General features: G+C 27.5%; 1 protein-coding gene across 1 annotated transcript in view; it reads left to right on the top strand.

Moving 5' to 3' along the window:
* The window catches only part of LOC136987494 (mucin-6-like), a 294,367-nt gene that overhangs the window by 194,453 nt on the left and 80,269 nt on the right, over positions 1-19,645 (top strand). Inside the window, exon 35 of the mRNA XM_067285227.1 lies at positions 9,647-9,790. Coding sequence (XP_067141328.1) covers positions 9,647-9,790 — 144 coding nt within the window. The remainder of the gene's footprint in view (positions 1-9,646; positions 9,791-19,645) is intronic.

Genomic DNA, 19,645 nt, shown 5'->3' with positions numbered 1-19,645 from the left:
ATGAATGAATGATTATTTAACAATCCAGGTATTATGAATTACAAGCTGTTACTCGCAGCTTTGCCCGCGAGGATTTTGCAATTTGATAGAAATAGCCCTTATTGAACATTGGGTGGAGTCGTGGACGGTGTTGGTGACTTTTCAAGTGAGGCTAGAAGTGACGTTTTACGGTAGCAGTGTGGAAAGTAATTGAATATGGTGTATCAGAAAGTTCACGAATACACAAATATTCTAAGAATAAGTTTAATAAGGTGTTTATTGCAAATGGCGGGGATAGAGTCTAACCCCGGGCCTTTGGCTAGATCTCCTCAGGAGATTGATCGTGCAGATATGTAAAGTAAGAGGCGTGGAAGACCCCGGAAAGGTAGCGCGAAAGTCTTAGAGAGAGGAGATGAGTTATCAAATCTGAAGAATGGTGAACAAGAACAAATTGTAGAAACCCCTTCTAAAACTAAAAGTGGGATAGTGAGAGACTCAAATATTCAAGACTACTTTGTATCGGCAGCGGAAAAAGAAGAATGTGAAACGGAAGAGACTCAATACACTTTAAAAGGAATATACGAGTTGATTCAGGAAAAGTTTGTACAGCTAAAATCAGATTTAAGTACGATAAAAGCAGAAGTAACATCACTAAAGAAAGAGAATAGAGAATTGAGAGAGGATTTGGATAAAGCCGTCCAGAGAGTGATCGACCTCGACCAGATAGTTAAGTCTGGCAAACAACTGCAAGGTAAGCTGGAGTTTCAAATTGATTCTTTGAGAAACGAGAAGGTAAAGAACAATATTATAGTCCTGAACTTTCCGTTCAAGACAAGCGATCTCACGGATGAAATTAATTATTATATTAAGAACGACTTAGGATTACCTGACTGTTTGCCTGATGGTGTGGTCAGTGTGTCAGATGGAGAAGATAAATCTATTGTGAAAATTTTATTAAGTTCTAGCTATGAGAGAAACTCGATTTTGCGAGAGTTTTGGAAAAAGAGGTCAAAGTTATCCGGTACAGGAAAGAGAAAGTTTCTATTTATAGCAGATCTATGCAAGAGATCCAGGATCAGAAGGAAAAAATTAACTTTAATGATAAGTCAAGAAAAAGCTAAGGGTCATAAAATAAAGGTTAGAGACGATTATTTCATAAAAGATGGTAATATTTTTACGTATGATTTAAATCTGGAAGAAGTAATTCAGATTAAATATTTTTTATGAGTCGCCAGACTGTTGATATAGAGAGGTGTGAGCAGGAGAGGTTGGAATTTGATGTTAATATAGTTCACTCCATTGTTTATGCAGACGATATTGTGATAATCGCCCCCACTGCTGCCGCTCTACGGAGGAAAATTCAGCAAACAACTTTATATTTTAATAAATTAAAATTGAATATTAATCCGAAGAAATCGGCTATCATGGTGTTTAGAAATGGTTCTAGGATTTCAAAGAAGAACATATTATTTTATATTAATAAAGAGGAATTAAAAATAGTCAATGATATAAAGTTTTTAGGGTTAATTTTGACCCCTATGCTGTCCTTTGAAAAACAAGTCAGGGTCTCACTGGTCAAGGCAAATAAGTTGATATGAAGTTTAGTAATGCTATTTTCAAAAATTAAATTGAAAAACATTCAAACTTAATTTAAATTGTTTTCAGTAATTGTTAACGCAACAAGCTATGCAGCCCCAATTTGGTGTTTGCCAAAATATCAGAAGTTAGAGACGATTCAACTAAGTTCATACGGAGAGTATTTTTACTGGACTATAAATTCCCTGGAAGCATTCTGAGATTGGAATTGCATAGATTTAGAATGACGTCAATGTTGGTTAAGTGATGCGTAAAAATTTTTAATGAAGGTAAGAGAGCGGACAGCTGTTATTTAGCCTTTTGAACCAATTATACTGGAAATCATTACGTTCAGAATCGAGAAAGAACTGGGTAAGTCAACTGACTAGAATAATCAATAATTTTGGATTCTCGATGGGGCCGATTATACACCTTTCGGAGATTAGTGAAGAATTATGTAGACAGCTTACTAGATGCGTAATGGAGAATTCATTGGTACTGGACGCGGAGGATATCCGGTCACGAAAGATGCCGAATTCATATAATATAATACTGGACTACCCAAATATCAATAATTATAAGTTACTTAATCTCCCCTTTGGTGTTAGGAGGTTCTTCGCCCAGCTTCGCCTTAATAATGATGTAATAATGATTGAAAACAAGATTTATATCTATTCTAAAAGTGAATGGCCGAGGTGTCGTGAAAATTTCTCTAAATTTCTCTAAATTTCATCTGGTCTGTGGATGCGGAAAAGCAATAGTCCTAAGACAAAGTTTCGATTTAAAATTTTTTAAATGAGTGCTCCTCGGAAAAAGAAATGTATTTTTTCTTTCCATGTGGCTAAGTTAAATCTATTTATAATTTGTATAATTTTGTTAAAAATTTGTAACTATATAATTGCTAGTTAAAGTGTGTAGAACAAACTCCCCTTGTAACAGGCATAGGCCTAATACAAATAAAGATAGATTGATTGATTGAAATAGCCCTTATTAACACGTAAAAACACGTAAACAGATAATGAAAATCTTTTTTACTCGCCATGTCCAATCACCAGGAACAAACTATTCTCCACAGCAGAGACGACTTGTCTTTAGAGGCTACGCCTCTGCTAAATTATGTAAAACTGTCTAAAATGTCCACAAGTGACAATTCCTTCACAATTAAAAATATAAGATTTCTTTGTAAAATAGGGCTGGCGGAAATACAGTATTAACACGTAAAATCACGTAAACAAATAATGAAAATCTTTTTTACTCGCCATGTCCAATCACCAGGAACAAATGGACATTTTAGATTGTTTTACATAATTTGGCAGAGGCGTAGCCTCTAAAGAAAGGTCGTCTCTGCTGTGGAAAATAGTTTGTTCCTGGTGATTGGATATGGCGAGTAAAAAAGATTTTCATTATATGTTTACGTGTTTTACGTGTTAATACTGTATTTTCGCCAGCCCTCTTTTACAAAGAAATAGCCCTCATTCGGTACTTCACTAAGAGTCTCAATCATTAGTTGTTGCTAATTTGGTAAAATTACTGCTTTTTGTTTGTTTTAAACTATGAACTGCTAATGCACCTAAATTCAAGTTTGAATTATTATGGAATTCCGAGATACAATAAATATGAGTTTAATTTTTTTCGAAACATAAATGACGTTATCTGAAAATTTCCAAATTTAAATAAATAAATAACGCATGCACGCTCGCTTGCTATCACGGTCTTACACTTAAACTAGACCGAATATCGTCTTCAGAGGTGCATTTTTAAGACATCTACAAAGTAATCGACCTAAACGAAATACGAACGACAGTATACTACAAACCGGGGTTCTTGCCACTATACATATCAGCGCATTCAGAAGACCTATATCAATATAAGATAGCTGCTTTCAGGGCGTTATAAAAAGAGCATTCACCCACAACACCAGAAGTAAAAACACAAAGAACTCAAGCATCTGGATTATATAGCAGCCATTCATGATTATAATAGAAGTATAATGCAATGATATGGGAAGAGTAAGACCCTTAAGTTTTTTGAGCTTCAAAATAATACAAATCGCATGGTCGTCCAGTATAGCAAAGACCTTCAGCACATATACAAGAAAATAGCAGAAAAGAAGAGGATCAAACTAACAAACACAAGGACCCAGACAATATAGGCACTACTTAGGAATGAAAAAAGTCAAGCCGAGTAACATGATAGCGCCAGGGGTATACAGGATAGCGATCAAAAACAACAGGTTTCGTAGAGATTTACTGTACATAGGATAAACAAAAAGGTCGCTACAAAAAAGGATGAAGGAACATAAATATGACATAGACAAGGGTAGGTGCACTACAGCACACGCAACATATGCATCAAACTCGGATGTACTGTGCATGCGGACTTAGGGAATGCTACTCTTATAAAGAAGTCATTCCAAACCGATCTAATAAGGACACTGGAAAAACTAGAAATATATAGAGCCAACAGAGCAGAAGAATGCATAAACTACAAAGATAACAACACAATATCGTATGCGTGGCATTATGCTTATGAGACGGATCACCAATAATAGTGACGTCTTATTTACAGAATTTCAGATGAAAACATTAATATGATGGCGCTGGGCCTATATAATAGAGAATGACACAAATAGTCGAATTATTTGGTAATAAATAAGTCTAACGTTTGAATTAATTGGCAGTTTAAAATTTCAACTCTGGGCAATCCAAACTTGGAACAACATCGCAATATGAAACCTGAAGTAGAACTCGATAAAGTGTCGAAAACGTTTTTTCTGTATCTAGGTATCGTAAGGTACAATACTTAGATACAAGAACGAAGGTTCTGAAGGTTCTAAAAGGTTGTAAAAGAGTTATTTACAAAGTTCGAGTATCCAATGTTGTAAATTTCACATAGAGGAAATCTACAATTTACTAGGAATGCAGACTTATTATAATTATACAATTTTTGTATTTATTATAAATATATTATAAAGAGCTGTTTTGATTTTCGTTTAACCAATTATAACTCGAACTCTTGTAACTATATATATGGTCTCATATGGATCTAACTAGGCTCTTAGGAATTCAATTTATATATGTGTATTCGTTTAAGATGAAAAGAAATCGTTAAAATGATTTCATCAATATAATTTATTCCAGTCAGTCTATTATGGAAAGAAAACCGAACAATTTGTGGTAATAAGTTTCTCACCCTGTTTTCGTAAGCGACGTCGATATAGACGTCGTAATCTTCAATTATTCGAAGTCATTCCTGTTCGGAGAAATAATCTGCCAACTTCTTCGTTTCGTACGATTTATGTAATCTAGATATTTTAGATATTCTGATATCTCAGTTTTGTTGTCATCGAATGTCGCCATTTTTCCCTTAAGTAGGTCGTTTTGTGCATGCGCCTAACCCAAAGTTTATCGTCTAATCCACAATCTTCTTGAGTTAGAGTTATAAGTGTTTGATTCGAAATTCTGAGTTTCTGAATACCACTTTAGTAATAATTCGAGATTCAATCCTAACACTAATTCTTGGTACTGAATTAGCCCTGTTCATAAAGAAATCTCGAGAGATAATGGGGCGCCTATGTTTGAATGTAAACGAGACTGGAGCCATCGCTATCATAAGACTGTCAAAACTTTCCTGCTCTATTGGAAAAACACGGGATATCTTACTATTGATATTCGACGTTTCCCAGCTTTTTCAAAACATCCTGTTCAAAATATATTTGAATTTATAACTAGTACACTACATTTAACTCTAGAGAATGACTATAAACTTTCTTTGGAATGTTTTCTTCGTGATTGTCGAGGTGAGTTATTATGTGTTTTAAATAATTCAGATACTTAAAGATATCAAGCTATGTTATAACTTTTGAGCGACGCTCTCTGAATGTAGTGGCTGTCGGCGTGAACTTCTTACTTTCTTGTGATTTCACACATTTTTGCTTCTTTTTAGAAATTATCAAATTTTCCATTTCAGAAAAACTTTTAGGCTATTTTCTCACGACGGATGTTCAGGAAATAGAAGAAAACGAATGACAAGCGAAGAAATTTTCTCAGGTTAGATAACCGAACAATCTGGGCTGTGGAGTCGGAGTTGGAAAAAATGTGTCGACACTGATTATGCATTTTAAATTTAATTTAGTATTTTTTATTTAAATGAAAAAAAATATTTTATATTTATTAATTTTTAAAAATGTTTTAGTATTTTGATATAATTTATTTATTTTACATACAAAATGCAGCAATTTAATTTATTAAATACGTAGTTTTCTTTGTAGTATTTGTGTTCAGTAGTTAAATTATTTTGACTTAATTGAATTTGAATATTTTTGAATCATTCCTTTATTCTTTCTACTCGAAATAAGTTCCCTATTTTGCTGAATGAGCCAGACTAATTAATCAGAGTATATATTTATATTTTCTGAACAAATAGCTGAAGTAGCTAGATCGCACACTTTTAGTTGAACTAACTTTTCTGGAAGGATAAAATTGAAGTGCAAATGCTGTAGAATAAAAATACGTAGAAGTAGAATTTTATTGCCCACGTTTTTCCTGTTACTAAATATTTTGAAAAAGTTAATTTTTTATAAAAATAAATATTAATGTAAGTTAAATTTTGAAAATACTAATTATAAAAGAATTCGTGTAAATGGCCGGGGCTCTTTTTAGAGTTCATAGTAGGATACCTCCTATGAGCGTCTCTGCCCTCATAAAATTTCTTGGTATTTAATTTTTCTGGAGACAGGGTCAGAGTCAGCCTACTAAAATTATCAGGACTCGAAGTCGAGTGTTTTTTACCGACTGCAGCCCTGGGAACAATTGATCTTTTCTTATATAACTGCCGAAAAGGTGATTAACGTTAAAGAAGGAATTCGACTTTTGTTGAAATTACAAGCTTCTTAAAATAGTAAATTATAAATTGTTTTAGAGCCTGTAGATGGAATGCCAGCATGAATTGAAAATATAGACACTACTTTGGTAGGTTTTGAATCGATGCTATCTCTCTTTCAAACGGATAAAGAGAAAGGTTGTTAAAAGTGACAAATCAATTACAAAAATTGATACAATATGTAATAATTTACACGAAAAGTTTATAAAATTAGAACATAAAATTGGAAAATTTAAACCAAATAGAAAAGACTATTTATTTGTGATTATTGATTAGTTTTGAAAATAAATGAACAGTTTATAAAAATGTTAGTAATTTAGATATTCATAAATGTAGTAACATTCATTAACAATGTCAACTCGACGAATTCAAAACTGTCAAAAACAAATTAACACTCTACAATAAAGAAATGTGTTTAAAAGAAGCTAGGAATTTTAAATAACGATATGATAGACTAATCATAGACGAAAAGACATTTGCTATAATTACAAAGGTGAAATTATCCAGACAGATGGAGATCGGATTTTTCTCAATATACAGGGTGTTTCAAAACAATATGTCAGAAATGTAAAGGCAGGTAGACAGGTAGAGGGCTAAATAAGCAGATTTCGTATAAGAATGTGGGTGCGGAAATGCCGCGAGAGGGCGCTGTTTGGTTAGGCAAATGAAAGCACTTAGCTGGTTTGAATCGTCATTTCTCGCACGGATTTTTAGCAACATGCACCGTTACACCAATGCCGAGCTTGCGGACATGCATTTCATGTATGGAAATGGAACGCCTTGGATGACAAGGAAATGGAACGACTGCTCATGTACAGTACATGGAGCGATTTCCGGGTAGGAATCAGCCGAATCGCCGAATATTAGAGCGTCTACATCAGGAGTTGTGCGCGAGTGGATCCCCAGATTTGACGTGCTTGGATTTTTTCTTTTGGGGGCACATTAAAAGCATGTTGTATGATAGTCCCATAATCTGAAAAAGATCTGGTTGCTCGATTGTCTGTTGCTGCTGGAATGCCTGTGCATAACATGCCTGACGTTTTTACTAATGTACGCCAATCCATGCGCCGTTGCTGTGAATCCTGTATCGCTGATGGTGGTCATTCTTTCGAGCAGCTATTGTAAACTGCTTGATAAATAAATTGTTGCTTTTCTTTGTCTTTACTTGTCTTTTCGCTCACCTGTAGTTAATACTGCCTTACGTGCTAGCACTTCAACGCTGCATTTCTGCACCCTCATTTCTTTACCAAATCTGCTTATTTAGGTTTCCTCTATCTGCCTTTACATTTCTCACATATAGTTTTGAACATCCTGTAGTTTGATAAACAGTATGATAACATAAAGGACAAGGATGACTAACATAAAGTTTTGTACTTGATAACACGTAGTAATGATAACACGAAGCTTCTATTTTATAATATCGCAGAATTAAAACAGGTACTTCACCTAGAATTGATTTTATTAGGACAGAATATTTCAAGTGATTTATGGTTAAGCTATTGCAGTTTTAATGCGAGCTTTAGTAATTTTTATGTTGTTAAAATGTATTATTGCTATTTATATTATTATTGTATTAGCAAATAAGATATTAATATTAATTTTACTTTTCATTGCAGATAACTTTTAATATATACAAATACACAACTCCTGATCCGTGGAAACGTTCATGTGTTGCAAGCTTAAGTTTTTGTAACATCTTGCAAAATGCTTATGTTTTAGCTCACTGTCAAACAGTTGGTTTGTAGAAATTTCCTACAACTACTCGTTGAAAAGCAGTTTCCCAATCATGGCACAACCAAGACTAAAACAGTTATAAAACCAACTGCAGTTGCAGATTTTAGTATGCAAAATCCAGTGAATTTAAGTATAAGAAGAGAATATTTACAGAATTTGGATGATATATGCAATAATTTTAATTTAATTGCTTTAATTAATAAAATGAAATCCTAAGTTAGTTGATACAAATTATCTCTACAAGTTATCCTTTAGATAATTTTATTGATGCAGCATATTGTTTGGAAGAATGAAAGTTTTGTGTTAAGCTATAAGAATTATTTTTACAACTAATAATAATGATAATATTATACTAATTAAGAATATTGAATTTAATTTATTGCCTGAATGTTGTTTTTCATAATTAAAAAAGAAATTAATCATTGTTTTAAATAAAGCAGAGACTAATATTTTTTTTCTACTTGTGTTACACTTAATAACTGTACAAATTGAAAAAATACAAGTATCAATGGCAATGTGAAGATTGGTACAAATAAAAAACAATTCGTCTATTATTTCGTATTAAGTTAACAAAGTTGGTAAAATAGAAAAATCTAAAAGAACAATACAATGTTTGATAAGTTTTAAAAATTTTAAAACAACTGCAGATATTTAAAAAGTATTTATGTATAATAGAGCCAGAAATTATTAGATTATCTTAAAACAGAAAGAGTATTAATCAGCCAATCAATTGTACAAATGTAATTACCGATTAATCCAGATTGTCCTTTTCTTGCAACATCTCTGGATCGTATACTTTTTGATCCTCAAGAAAATTCATGCTTCGGCCATAAATACATGAAAAGCATATGGAAAATACCACTTTCAGTATTTTTGCAAAAAGTGAATTTTTGCTAGTTTTCCCCGTTGTGTTATTTTCAGAACTCACTAATTCGTATTTTATTTTATGTGGCAGTTTATTTATTACGGAATTTCGTAAAGTAGAAAAGAATTATTTTTAAAATTTTAGAAGTAGTAATTTAAATATTATGGTTACATAGAAGATCGAAAAACACTTATAATATACAAAGGTTCCTTTGCATTTACGTGTGTGTTCATTATAATATTTAATGTTATTTTTAATAGAATGAAAAACATCTAGGCCGGATGGCCGAGCGGTGAAGGTGGCAGCCTTCCGCTCTGGGGACCCGGGTCCGAATCCGAACGGGTGGAGAAATCCCCAGGAATTTTTCGGGAGGTGGTCCATTTGGATATGTCGGGCCGTCCCTTACCACCCGGTCGCTTCATTGTGGGTCTGGCCGAACCCATAATGGGCCTACTAAAAGAGGCCCTCTTAGTTCCCACAGGGCGGAAAGAGTTAAAAAAAAAAAAATGGAAAATATCAAATATCCTTACTCGCTTATAGTTATCATTTAATTTATACGTATTAAGTTAACATTTGTTTAATTTATTTAAAATAAATTATAATCTTTTCTAGGTAAACATCACACAGCCTGGAATATACTATGTCACTAATGTACACATTAAAATCAAATGCGATATCAGTGATGTTTACTCTTACGTATTTATCGATCATAAACCGCAGAGTGGCTGGAGAAACAATGAAGACATGTTTATTGAGGTAAGTATGCTCTCTGATAAGCAATAATTTTAAACTTATTGTAAATTGAGACAGTTCTTTAAATATTGCTAGAAAGTAAACACTTCATTTTTTTAAATACATAAATAAATAAAAATAGGAATGTAAATAAACAGTAAAGTCAATATTAAAAAATTTTAAAAAACAATGCCGATTTTATGAAAATTCTTACATTACGAAGTAAACAGGAGAGTAAATCCCAGAAAAAAAAGTTTTCAAGACAGCAACTTTGAATTCAATCAGAACAATTATGCAGTTCTTAACCTGTTGAAGAAAATAGTAAAGAATTCATTATTTTTCATACTACAGAAATATGGAAGTCTGTAGCTAAGTATTACATGCGAAGCTAAAAAGATTGGGGAAGATGGATTTATACAAAGAAAATGACATTTAGAATTAGCCATATACATACTGCCTTCTGAGCAACAGTGAAAAAAATCGGCATTAATATTGATAGAAGTATTGCTTAATTGGAAGAACATTTGACTGTTTTCACTGTTAAGCAAGTGAAATTAGTTGATATGATGTGAGAAATAGATGACGATCAATTAAAAATATAATAGATATAATTATATAATCGTATTCTGTCAGGTGATGCAATTATTATAAAAATTTAGAAAACGTATGCACAGTAGACAACGTAACGTAGCATAGTACTAATATGGAATAGTCATATCGCATAATAAACTGTGCACACATGTTTAATTTCTGAATTTTGTGTATTATCTAATAATATACAATACTTGTGTGCTAACAAAGTTCCCTGTGGGCACTTTGTTAGCACACAAGTATTGTATATTATTCAAATTTGTGATCAGTATGTGTCATATTTGTAATTAGAAAATTAATTTTGTGATTACTGCAACTCAAACCTATACTACTAACACTACATGAATATAAATACATTCGTTTTTTGTACTTATATTCATATAGTGTTAGTAGTATAGGTTTAGTTGCAGTAATCACAAAATTAATTTTCTAAGTACTAATATGACACATACTGATCAAAAACTTGAATTAATAATTTAATGTTTTTATAAATTTGAAGTAAATTAATTATATTTTAACAACAAGGCAAAGTTTCTGTATTAATTCTTAAATGTTTTAATATCCAAGAAAATTAAAACAAGATAATTGTATGAAAAATTATAACACCAAAACAAAATTATTTTTGAAAATTTTATTTTTACACTAATTAATTAACAGATTAAATTAGTTTATTTTATTTAAGGTTTTCCAGTTTTCTCATTTACTTTATCTAAAACATCACACATTTCTGCAAGTAAGTGGAGAAATAAATTTTGGTGATTGTTGACCATACATATTCAGTTTACTTTTTGATATTTTAAAATGTAACCCCAAGAGTATTGATTTTGGGAGTCATCAATAAATTGCTGGTCAATTATTTGGTTATGACAATCGAAATTCAAGTTTAGATAACCTTTTAATACGCGTAGTCATAGTTCTTAATCATTGGTATTTAAAAATTTTTTTATATCAAATTTATGTATGTATCGCCTAATAAAATTATTTAAAAGAATTTGAACGTCACCCACTTTATTCCAATCAAATTTTATGTAAATTAATTTTTCAAGAAAAACCATTACGAAATTAATTTGAGATGTCGATTAAATTAAGATTACAAATAATTTGGGTTTAATTTTCATATGAATTTTTCATCTTGTAAATTGTTTTCAGATCAAAAATTTATGCAGTAAATTATAATTATAATTAATTTTAATATTAAGAAAACTTCTCAATCCATTTTTTTAGGTCTCATATTTAGAAAACTTTTCAGTTCATTTCTTTAGTTTTTATAAAATATCTTGTAACAATAAGGCAAAGTTTAATATATTCTTTTTAATTATTAAATTAATTTTTACAATTTGTTTTAATATCCAAGTAAATTAAAACAAGAGAACTTGAAATCATATTTTAACAAGACAAAGTAAAATACGGAAATAGTTAAATATAATAATTATTTAAATTATATTTCTAACTTATTTATTAAATACCTATACAATGTATTCATTTTGAAAATATTTGTTTTTTCGTTTAATTAAGAATGATTTGTAAGATAGAATATCGCAAAAAGAACATTTCTTTTAAAATATTTGAGATGATAACAATTTTTTAAAATATTATCGAATCTTAACCACCAAAGAAGTTCGATGTCTAAATAATTGTAGTTGCATTAATAAAATAAAAATTGTTATCTGTCTATTTTTGCCAATTTTTGAGAATTTAGGTACTCCCAACTTTTCAATGTCAAATGATGGAATTTTTGTGTTATATATTGCTTCGGTTAAGTTTATAAAATTAAATTCAATTTGCCTTCTCTTGTAATAAATTATATAGTACTTTTTATATAAATTAAATAAAATTTCATATACCTTGCGATGACATTCTAAACATCCAAAATGATGTTTTTTTATATGATAAATACAGCTTGTTTAAAAAATCTCCAAATTTAACAGATTTTTTATCTTGTAATAAATTATCAAAAGTAATGAATTGATTATAAAAATCTATATTCTAAAAATTGTTTCTGTGTCTTGCTACAAACTTAATTTGTCTACATAAGGTGTTGAATGAAAGATTTTTTGTCTCGAATCGTGAAAGCTTCGAAGTCAAGGATAACTCCTATATCAGAAACTATTACTTAATGAATTTTTTTTTTATAGTAAAATTAACTTGCCATTGATATTTTGATAATAATTGATACTTTGTAACGGAATCCATATAAATGTTTGTTACAGCTTTTATAGGACTATCTGATGTTTTATGGCCAACAGCCGGTAAGTTGAAATGCTTCAAAATCTATTAGCATCGCATTCTGTAGTTTTATATAAATAAAAATTAGAATTAGTGTTATTTTATATTTAATAATAAAATAACGAATAGATTTCATACATAAATATTTTTTACTGATTATTTAAAATGTTCGTTGATATACCAAATGTTGTTTTGTTTTCCTATTTTCGATATTATATCATGATTATATTAAACTATTTCATCCATTTTATCAAATTGTTAATGTGGAATCTATAAAAATATAATTTTCAAAATTTATATTGTAATTGAATTAAAATAGAACTTTTGATTTTAACATTTACAAAATTTAGTTACTATAATAAAATGAAAGAAACAGATATATTACAAATTTTATTCAAAATGTACAGTGACAATAATGATAATAATAATATTACAAAATGGTCTTTCTTCAATCATATTTAATCTGTGTAATAAAACCGACTCAATAAACTTTGAATTACTATATCGTATATATTAAACCATAGTAGTATAAATTTGGGCTATATTGATCACAAAATTAATTTCGTAATTACAAATTTCAATTAAATTAATTTTATTTTAACAATATTTGAAAGCTTTGATCATATAATTAATTTTTAAAATTTCTTTGAATATAAAATTAAATTGCAGAAATAATTTAATTAGAATTTGTCAATTAAATTAAAATTACGAATAATTTTTTACATCTAATAAAATAATTTTTTGAAATTATGTTTTGAAATTAATTATTTTTCAATTTATATTTATTATAAATATTTATTAAGTATATTGAATTATAAATACAGATAATAATTTATACAATAGATCGATTCAATTCATTGCTTCAGTTCTCATATTTATGAAACTTTTTATTCAGTTCAGTTTTGATATTTAGAATCCTTTTCAATTCAGTTCAGTTCTCATATTTAAAAAACTTTTCATCTAGTTAAGTTTTCATATTTAGAAAACTTATTAATTCGGTTCAGTTTCCATTATTAAAAAACTTTTTAATTAAGTTCAGTTTCTATATTTAAATAACTTTTTAATTTAGTTCACTTTTCACATTTAAATAACTTAATAATTCAGTACAGTTCTAATATTAAGAAAACTTTTTTATTTAGTTCAGTTTTCATATTTAAAAAACTTTTCAGTTTATTTTTTTAGTTTTTATAAAACACTTTGTAAAAGTAAAGTGGTATTTTAATTAATAATTTTTTTTAATTATTAAATTTATCATTATATAATTAATTTGCATTAATAATTTTTCTAATTTCTATTATATAAAGAGTAAATTAAAACACGACAACTATAAATAACATTTAAACAATAAGACAAAGTAAAATACAAAAATAGTTCAATATAATAATCATTTAATTTATATTTATTACTTATTTATTAAATACTTATACAATGTATTTATTTTGAAAATAGCTATTCTCTGTTTACGTATTGTTCGTAAGATAGAATATTTCGAAAAAATATCTTAAAAAACTATTCGTGGTAATAACAATTTTTGTAAAATATTATATAATCTTAGACACTCAAGAAGTTCTATGTCTAAATAATTGTAGTTCCATTTAAAAAATAAAAATTGTTATCTGTTTATTTTTTGTCAATTATTGAAGATTTAGGTATTCCCCAAATTTTCAATGTCAAAAAATGGAATTTTTATTTACATTATTGCTTCGGTCAAGTTAAAAAATTAAATTTAATATTTCCTCTTTGTAATAAATTATATTGTACTTTTTATATAAGTTAAATAAAATTTAATATACCTTACTATGACATTCCAAAATTATCATTTTTATATGATAAATACATTTCTTGTAAGAAATTTCCAAATTTAACAGATTTTTTATCTCGCGGTAATAAATTATCAAAAGTAATAAATTGATTAACAGTAGTAAAATTTCCTAATTGCGAGGAGAAGTACATTTATACATTAGTAGAATACAAATTATTAAAAAATGTAACAGAACAATGGTTGTAATAGTTGTTTTATAATCAATTCCATTTTAGTTTTACTTTGATGTATTTAACAATAAGTTAAATTACAATCTGCTTTTCATATCAAAATAATTGTAATACAACGGTATATATATATATTTGATGAGCATTATCAAATTAAATCGAAAAAATAAAGAAATGTAATGAATTTATTACAAAAATCTATCTTTCCAAAATTGTTTGTATGTCTTGCTACAAACCCAGTTTGTCTACATGAGGTGTTGAATGAAAGATTTTCATCTCGAAGTCAAGAATAACTCGTATATCACTGTTTCATGTTTTTATGTCTAACAGTCAATAAGTCGAAATTCTTCAAAATCTATCGGCATGTCATTCTGTAATTTTATATAAATAAAAATTAGGATTAATATTATTTTATATTTGATAAGAAAATAACGAAAAGATTTCATACATAAATATTTTTTACTGACTATATAAAATGTTTATTGATATACCAAATTGTAAATGTAAAATCTATAAAAATATATTTTTTTACATTTATATTGTAATTGAATTAACATAAAATTTATGTTTTTTATAATATATATATATATAGTTACTAAAATGAAATAAAAGATATATTATAGTTACTAAAATGAAATAAAAGATATATTATAAGAATATAACTCAAATCGTACAGTAGCAATAATAATAATAAATATTAAATCTTCAAACCAAATTTATACTATGTGATTAAACCAACTCATAAAAATTTGAATTACTATATGGATTATATTAAATATTATTTATTTCTTTGAAATACTATTTATTTAACTGATAAATTTTAGAAAATGAATCTCTGTTTATACTCATTAGATGGTAGTTTAATTTTATTCATAATATGGTATTAATTTGCTACTTACAGATTATTAATATCAAAATTTATTTAAATGAGTTCGACCTCGTGGTAATGCAGCCACACTTGTCAACTGCTTGTTTGACATAATTCTCTGTCCTCTTCCCCGACTTTATGTCCACCCTCTTTGTAATTTGTCATTATCGGACTCTATTCAAGAAACCTGGAGTGTTACGTTGCCGGATAAAGCTGAGTTATCAAAGCCATCAGCTTCTATTCTATATTTTTCGTAGAGTCGGCGACGCATTTTTTCGCTGAATCCTTCAGCCATTTTTATACAGATGAAAAGAAGGAACTATAAGTTATTTGAACAGTTTGTAAATAAATTTTATTTCAACAATAAATTTAATATATTGTGTTTAGATATCGAATTTATCCTAATGACAAAGTAAATTAAAACATGACAACTTCAAATAATATAACACCGAAATATCTTTAGCTATACTAACATGAATCTTAAATAATTTAATTATATTTTAACAATAAGGCAAATTAAAATTTGCCTTATTATTATTATATTTAGTTTAATTATAAAATTAAATTGTGCTGATATGCAATAATAATAATAATAATTTTTAAAACGTAGCAATTTAAAAATAATATAACATTAAAGTTCTGTTAATTGTAACAAAAAATTACGGCTTAATTTGTACTTAAATTCAAAGGTTATTGACAGGTTTTTACTACAATAGTTATAGAATGAAGCTGCTGAAATTTATAGAGCAAAATTTCAAAAATTGTTCGTGGAATAACATGGTTCATCTGAGTTTCATATTTTATAAACACATCAATATAGTTTAAAATTCTACCACCTTCATAAATTGATGTTAAACTTGTAAAGTTTTGAAAGATTTACTTTTATCTAGAAAAATGTCTAATCCAAACTTTTGGTCTAAGGCAAACTTTTGCTTTTTCAACTCGTGATTTTTTCTATATTTCTAGTTTTGGCCTCGTTTATTACCGAAAATTGTAAACGAAGATAATATCTATATCAAAAACTATATTATAGTACACTGCATTAATTTTAATGCAGGCCATTTGGAAATTTTTCAGAGTTGAAATCTAATTTATATTAAAATATGTCAATTAAATATGATCATACAAAGAAAAACGATATTTATTATAAGTTATTATAATACTTTCTACAGGAGAATTTTATAGTACAAGAATATATTTTGTCTAACTGTTAAAATTTAAAAAATGATAGATTCATTATAAAAATGAATTTTGGTGTACTTTTCAGTATATCTAAAACATGACATATTTCAGCAAGTAAGTAAAGTAATAAACTTTTGCTGACTTTAAGTAAATTATTCGTAATTCAGAAATAAATTACATAGCATCTCGAAAACTCTATAACTCTCTAAAATTTTGTTTTTCATATGATAGATACAAACTATGCTAATAATTGTCAAATCTTACCGATCTTTTATGTCTAACTGTTAAATTTAAAAATGATAATAATAATAGATTTATTGTAAAAATCAGTTTTCCCAAACTCTAGAATATCTTATTACAAACCTAAACCCCCAAAACTATGTGTTAACAAAGATTTTCATTGTGAAGCGCAAATGCCTCAAAATCAACAATCACACATATTAAATAATAATAATAACAATAATAAATACTTACCTTCAAAATTCATTAAAACAGAATTCAATATCACCTGAAACTAATTCAGTAATATTTCAAAATAAAACGTTATAGGAAAAAAGTTATGCATATATTTAAATAATAAGTCAACGAACTTTACTAAACCTCTAAAAGACGTATTTTAAACATTTACACAATTGTCTAAATGGTCGTACATTGCATTAAATTTTACCAGCTTAAATTGATTCTCTTATATTTCTCGATGTAAAACTTTTTAATTTTCGAAAATTTACTTTTATCTAGAGTTAAGTCTAAGTCAGAGGCAAACTTTTAAATAAAAATTTACAAACTTTTAAATTTATTTACAAACTGTTCAAATAACTTATAGTTCCTTCTTTTCATCTGTATAAAAATGGCTGAAGGATTCAGCGAAAAAATGCGTCGCCGACTCTACGAAAAATATAGGATAGAAGCTAATGGCTTTGATAACTCAGCTTTATCCGGCAACGTAACACTCCAGGTTTCTTGAATAGAGTCCGATAATGACAAATTACAAAGAGGGTGGACATAAAGTCGGGGAAGAGGACAGAGAATTATGTCAAACAAGCAGTTGACAAGTGTGGCTGCATTACCACGAGGTCGAACTCATTTAAATAAATTTTGATATTAATAATCTGTAAGTAGCAAATTAATACCATATTATGAATAAAATTAAACTACCATCTAATGAGTATAATCAGAGATTCATTTTCTAAAATTTATCAGTTAAATAAATAGTATTTCAAAGAAATAAATAATATTTAATATAATCCATATAGTAGTTCAAATTTTTATGAGCTGGTTTAATCACATAGTATAAATTTGGTTTGAAGATTTAATATTTATTATTATTATTGCTACTGTACGATTTAAGTTATATTCTTATAATATATCTTTTATTTCATTTTAGTAACTATATATATATATATTATAAAAAACATAAATTTTATGTTAATTCAATTACAATATAAATGTAAAAAAATATATTTTTATAGATTTTACATTTACAATTTGGTATATCAATAAACATTTTATATAGTCAGTAAAAAATATTTATGTATGAAATCTTTTCGTTATTTTCTTATCAAATATAAAATAATATTAATCCTAATTTTTATTTATATAAAATTACAGAATGACATGCCGATAGATTTTGAAGAATTTCGACTTATTGACTGTTAGACATAAAAACATGAAACAGTGATATACGAGTTATTCTTGACTTCGAGATGAAAATCTTTCATTCAACACCTCATGTAGACAAACTGGGTTTGTAGCAAGACATACAAACAATTTTGGAAAGATAGATTTTTGTAATAAATTCATTACATTTCTTTATTTTTTCGATTTAATTTGATAATGCTCATCAAATATATATATATACCGTTGTATTACAATTATTTTGATATGAAAAGCAGATTGTAATTTAACTTATTGTTAAATACATCAAAGTAAAACTAAAATGGAATTGATTATAAAACAACTATTACAACCATTGTTCTGTTACATTTTTTAATAATTTGTATTCTACTAATGTATAAATGTACTTCTCCTCGCAATTAGGAAATTTTACTACTGTTAATCAATTTATTACTTTTGATAATTTATTACCGCGAGATAAAAAATCTGTTAAATTTGGAAATTTCTTACAAGAAATGTATTTATCATATAAAAATGATAATTTTGGAATGTCATAGTAAGGTATATTAAATTTTATTTAACTTATATAAAAAGTACAATATAATTTATTACAAAGAGGAAATATTAAATTTAATTTTTTAACTTGACCGAAGCAATAATGTAAATAAAAATTCCATTTTTTGACATTGAAAATTTGGGGAATACCTAAATCTTCAATAATTGACAAAAAATAAACAGATAACAATTTTTATTTTTTAAATGGAACTACAATTATTTAGACATAGAACTTCTTGAGTGTCTAAGATTATATAATATTTTACAAAAATTGTTATTACCACGAATAGTTTTTTAAGATATTTTTTCGAAATATTCTATCTTACGAACAATACGTAAACAGAGAATAGCTATTTTCAAAATAAATACATTGTATAAGTATTTAATAAATAAGTAATAAATATAATTTAAATGATTATTATATTGAACTATTTCTGTATTAGAACAAATTGTACAATTTATTATTTTAAATTAATAATTAGATAGAATATATTAAACTTTGGTTTTTTGTTATAACATTATTTCAAGTTGTTGTGTTTTAATATCCTCGACAAATTTTTACTTTAAGAAATTACCAGTGCAACTTATTTTCTAATAATAAAATTTTATTTTAAATTGTCATGTTTGAAATTTACTGAAATATTAGTACAGCAAATATTTTTAACCGTGATATTTTTAAATTAAAGTAAAAATAAAAAGTAATTTTTTATTAGAAGTTTTTACACAATGAATTGTAAGTATATATCTCGTTGATATATTTAGAAATTAATTTAATTACCAGCCTGCAAAACTTGAATTATTTTAACTTAGTTACTAAAATTTTATTTATTTAATAATTAATACAGAAACTTTAC

This window comes from Centruroides vittatus, unplaced genomic scaffold (assembly GCF_030686945.1).
Source record: "Centruroides vittatus isolate TY-2023 unplaced genomic scaffold, ASM3068694v2 scaffold_2342, whole genome shotgun sequence".
NCBI classification, from domain to species: Eukaryota; Metazoa; Arthropoda; class Arachnida; order Scorpiones; family Buthidae; genus Centruroides; species Centruroides vittatus.
Note: the sequence above shows the minus strand (reverse complement) of the source record. Positions and strands in the feature narration are given on the sequence as shown.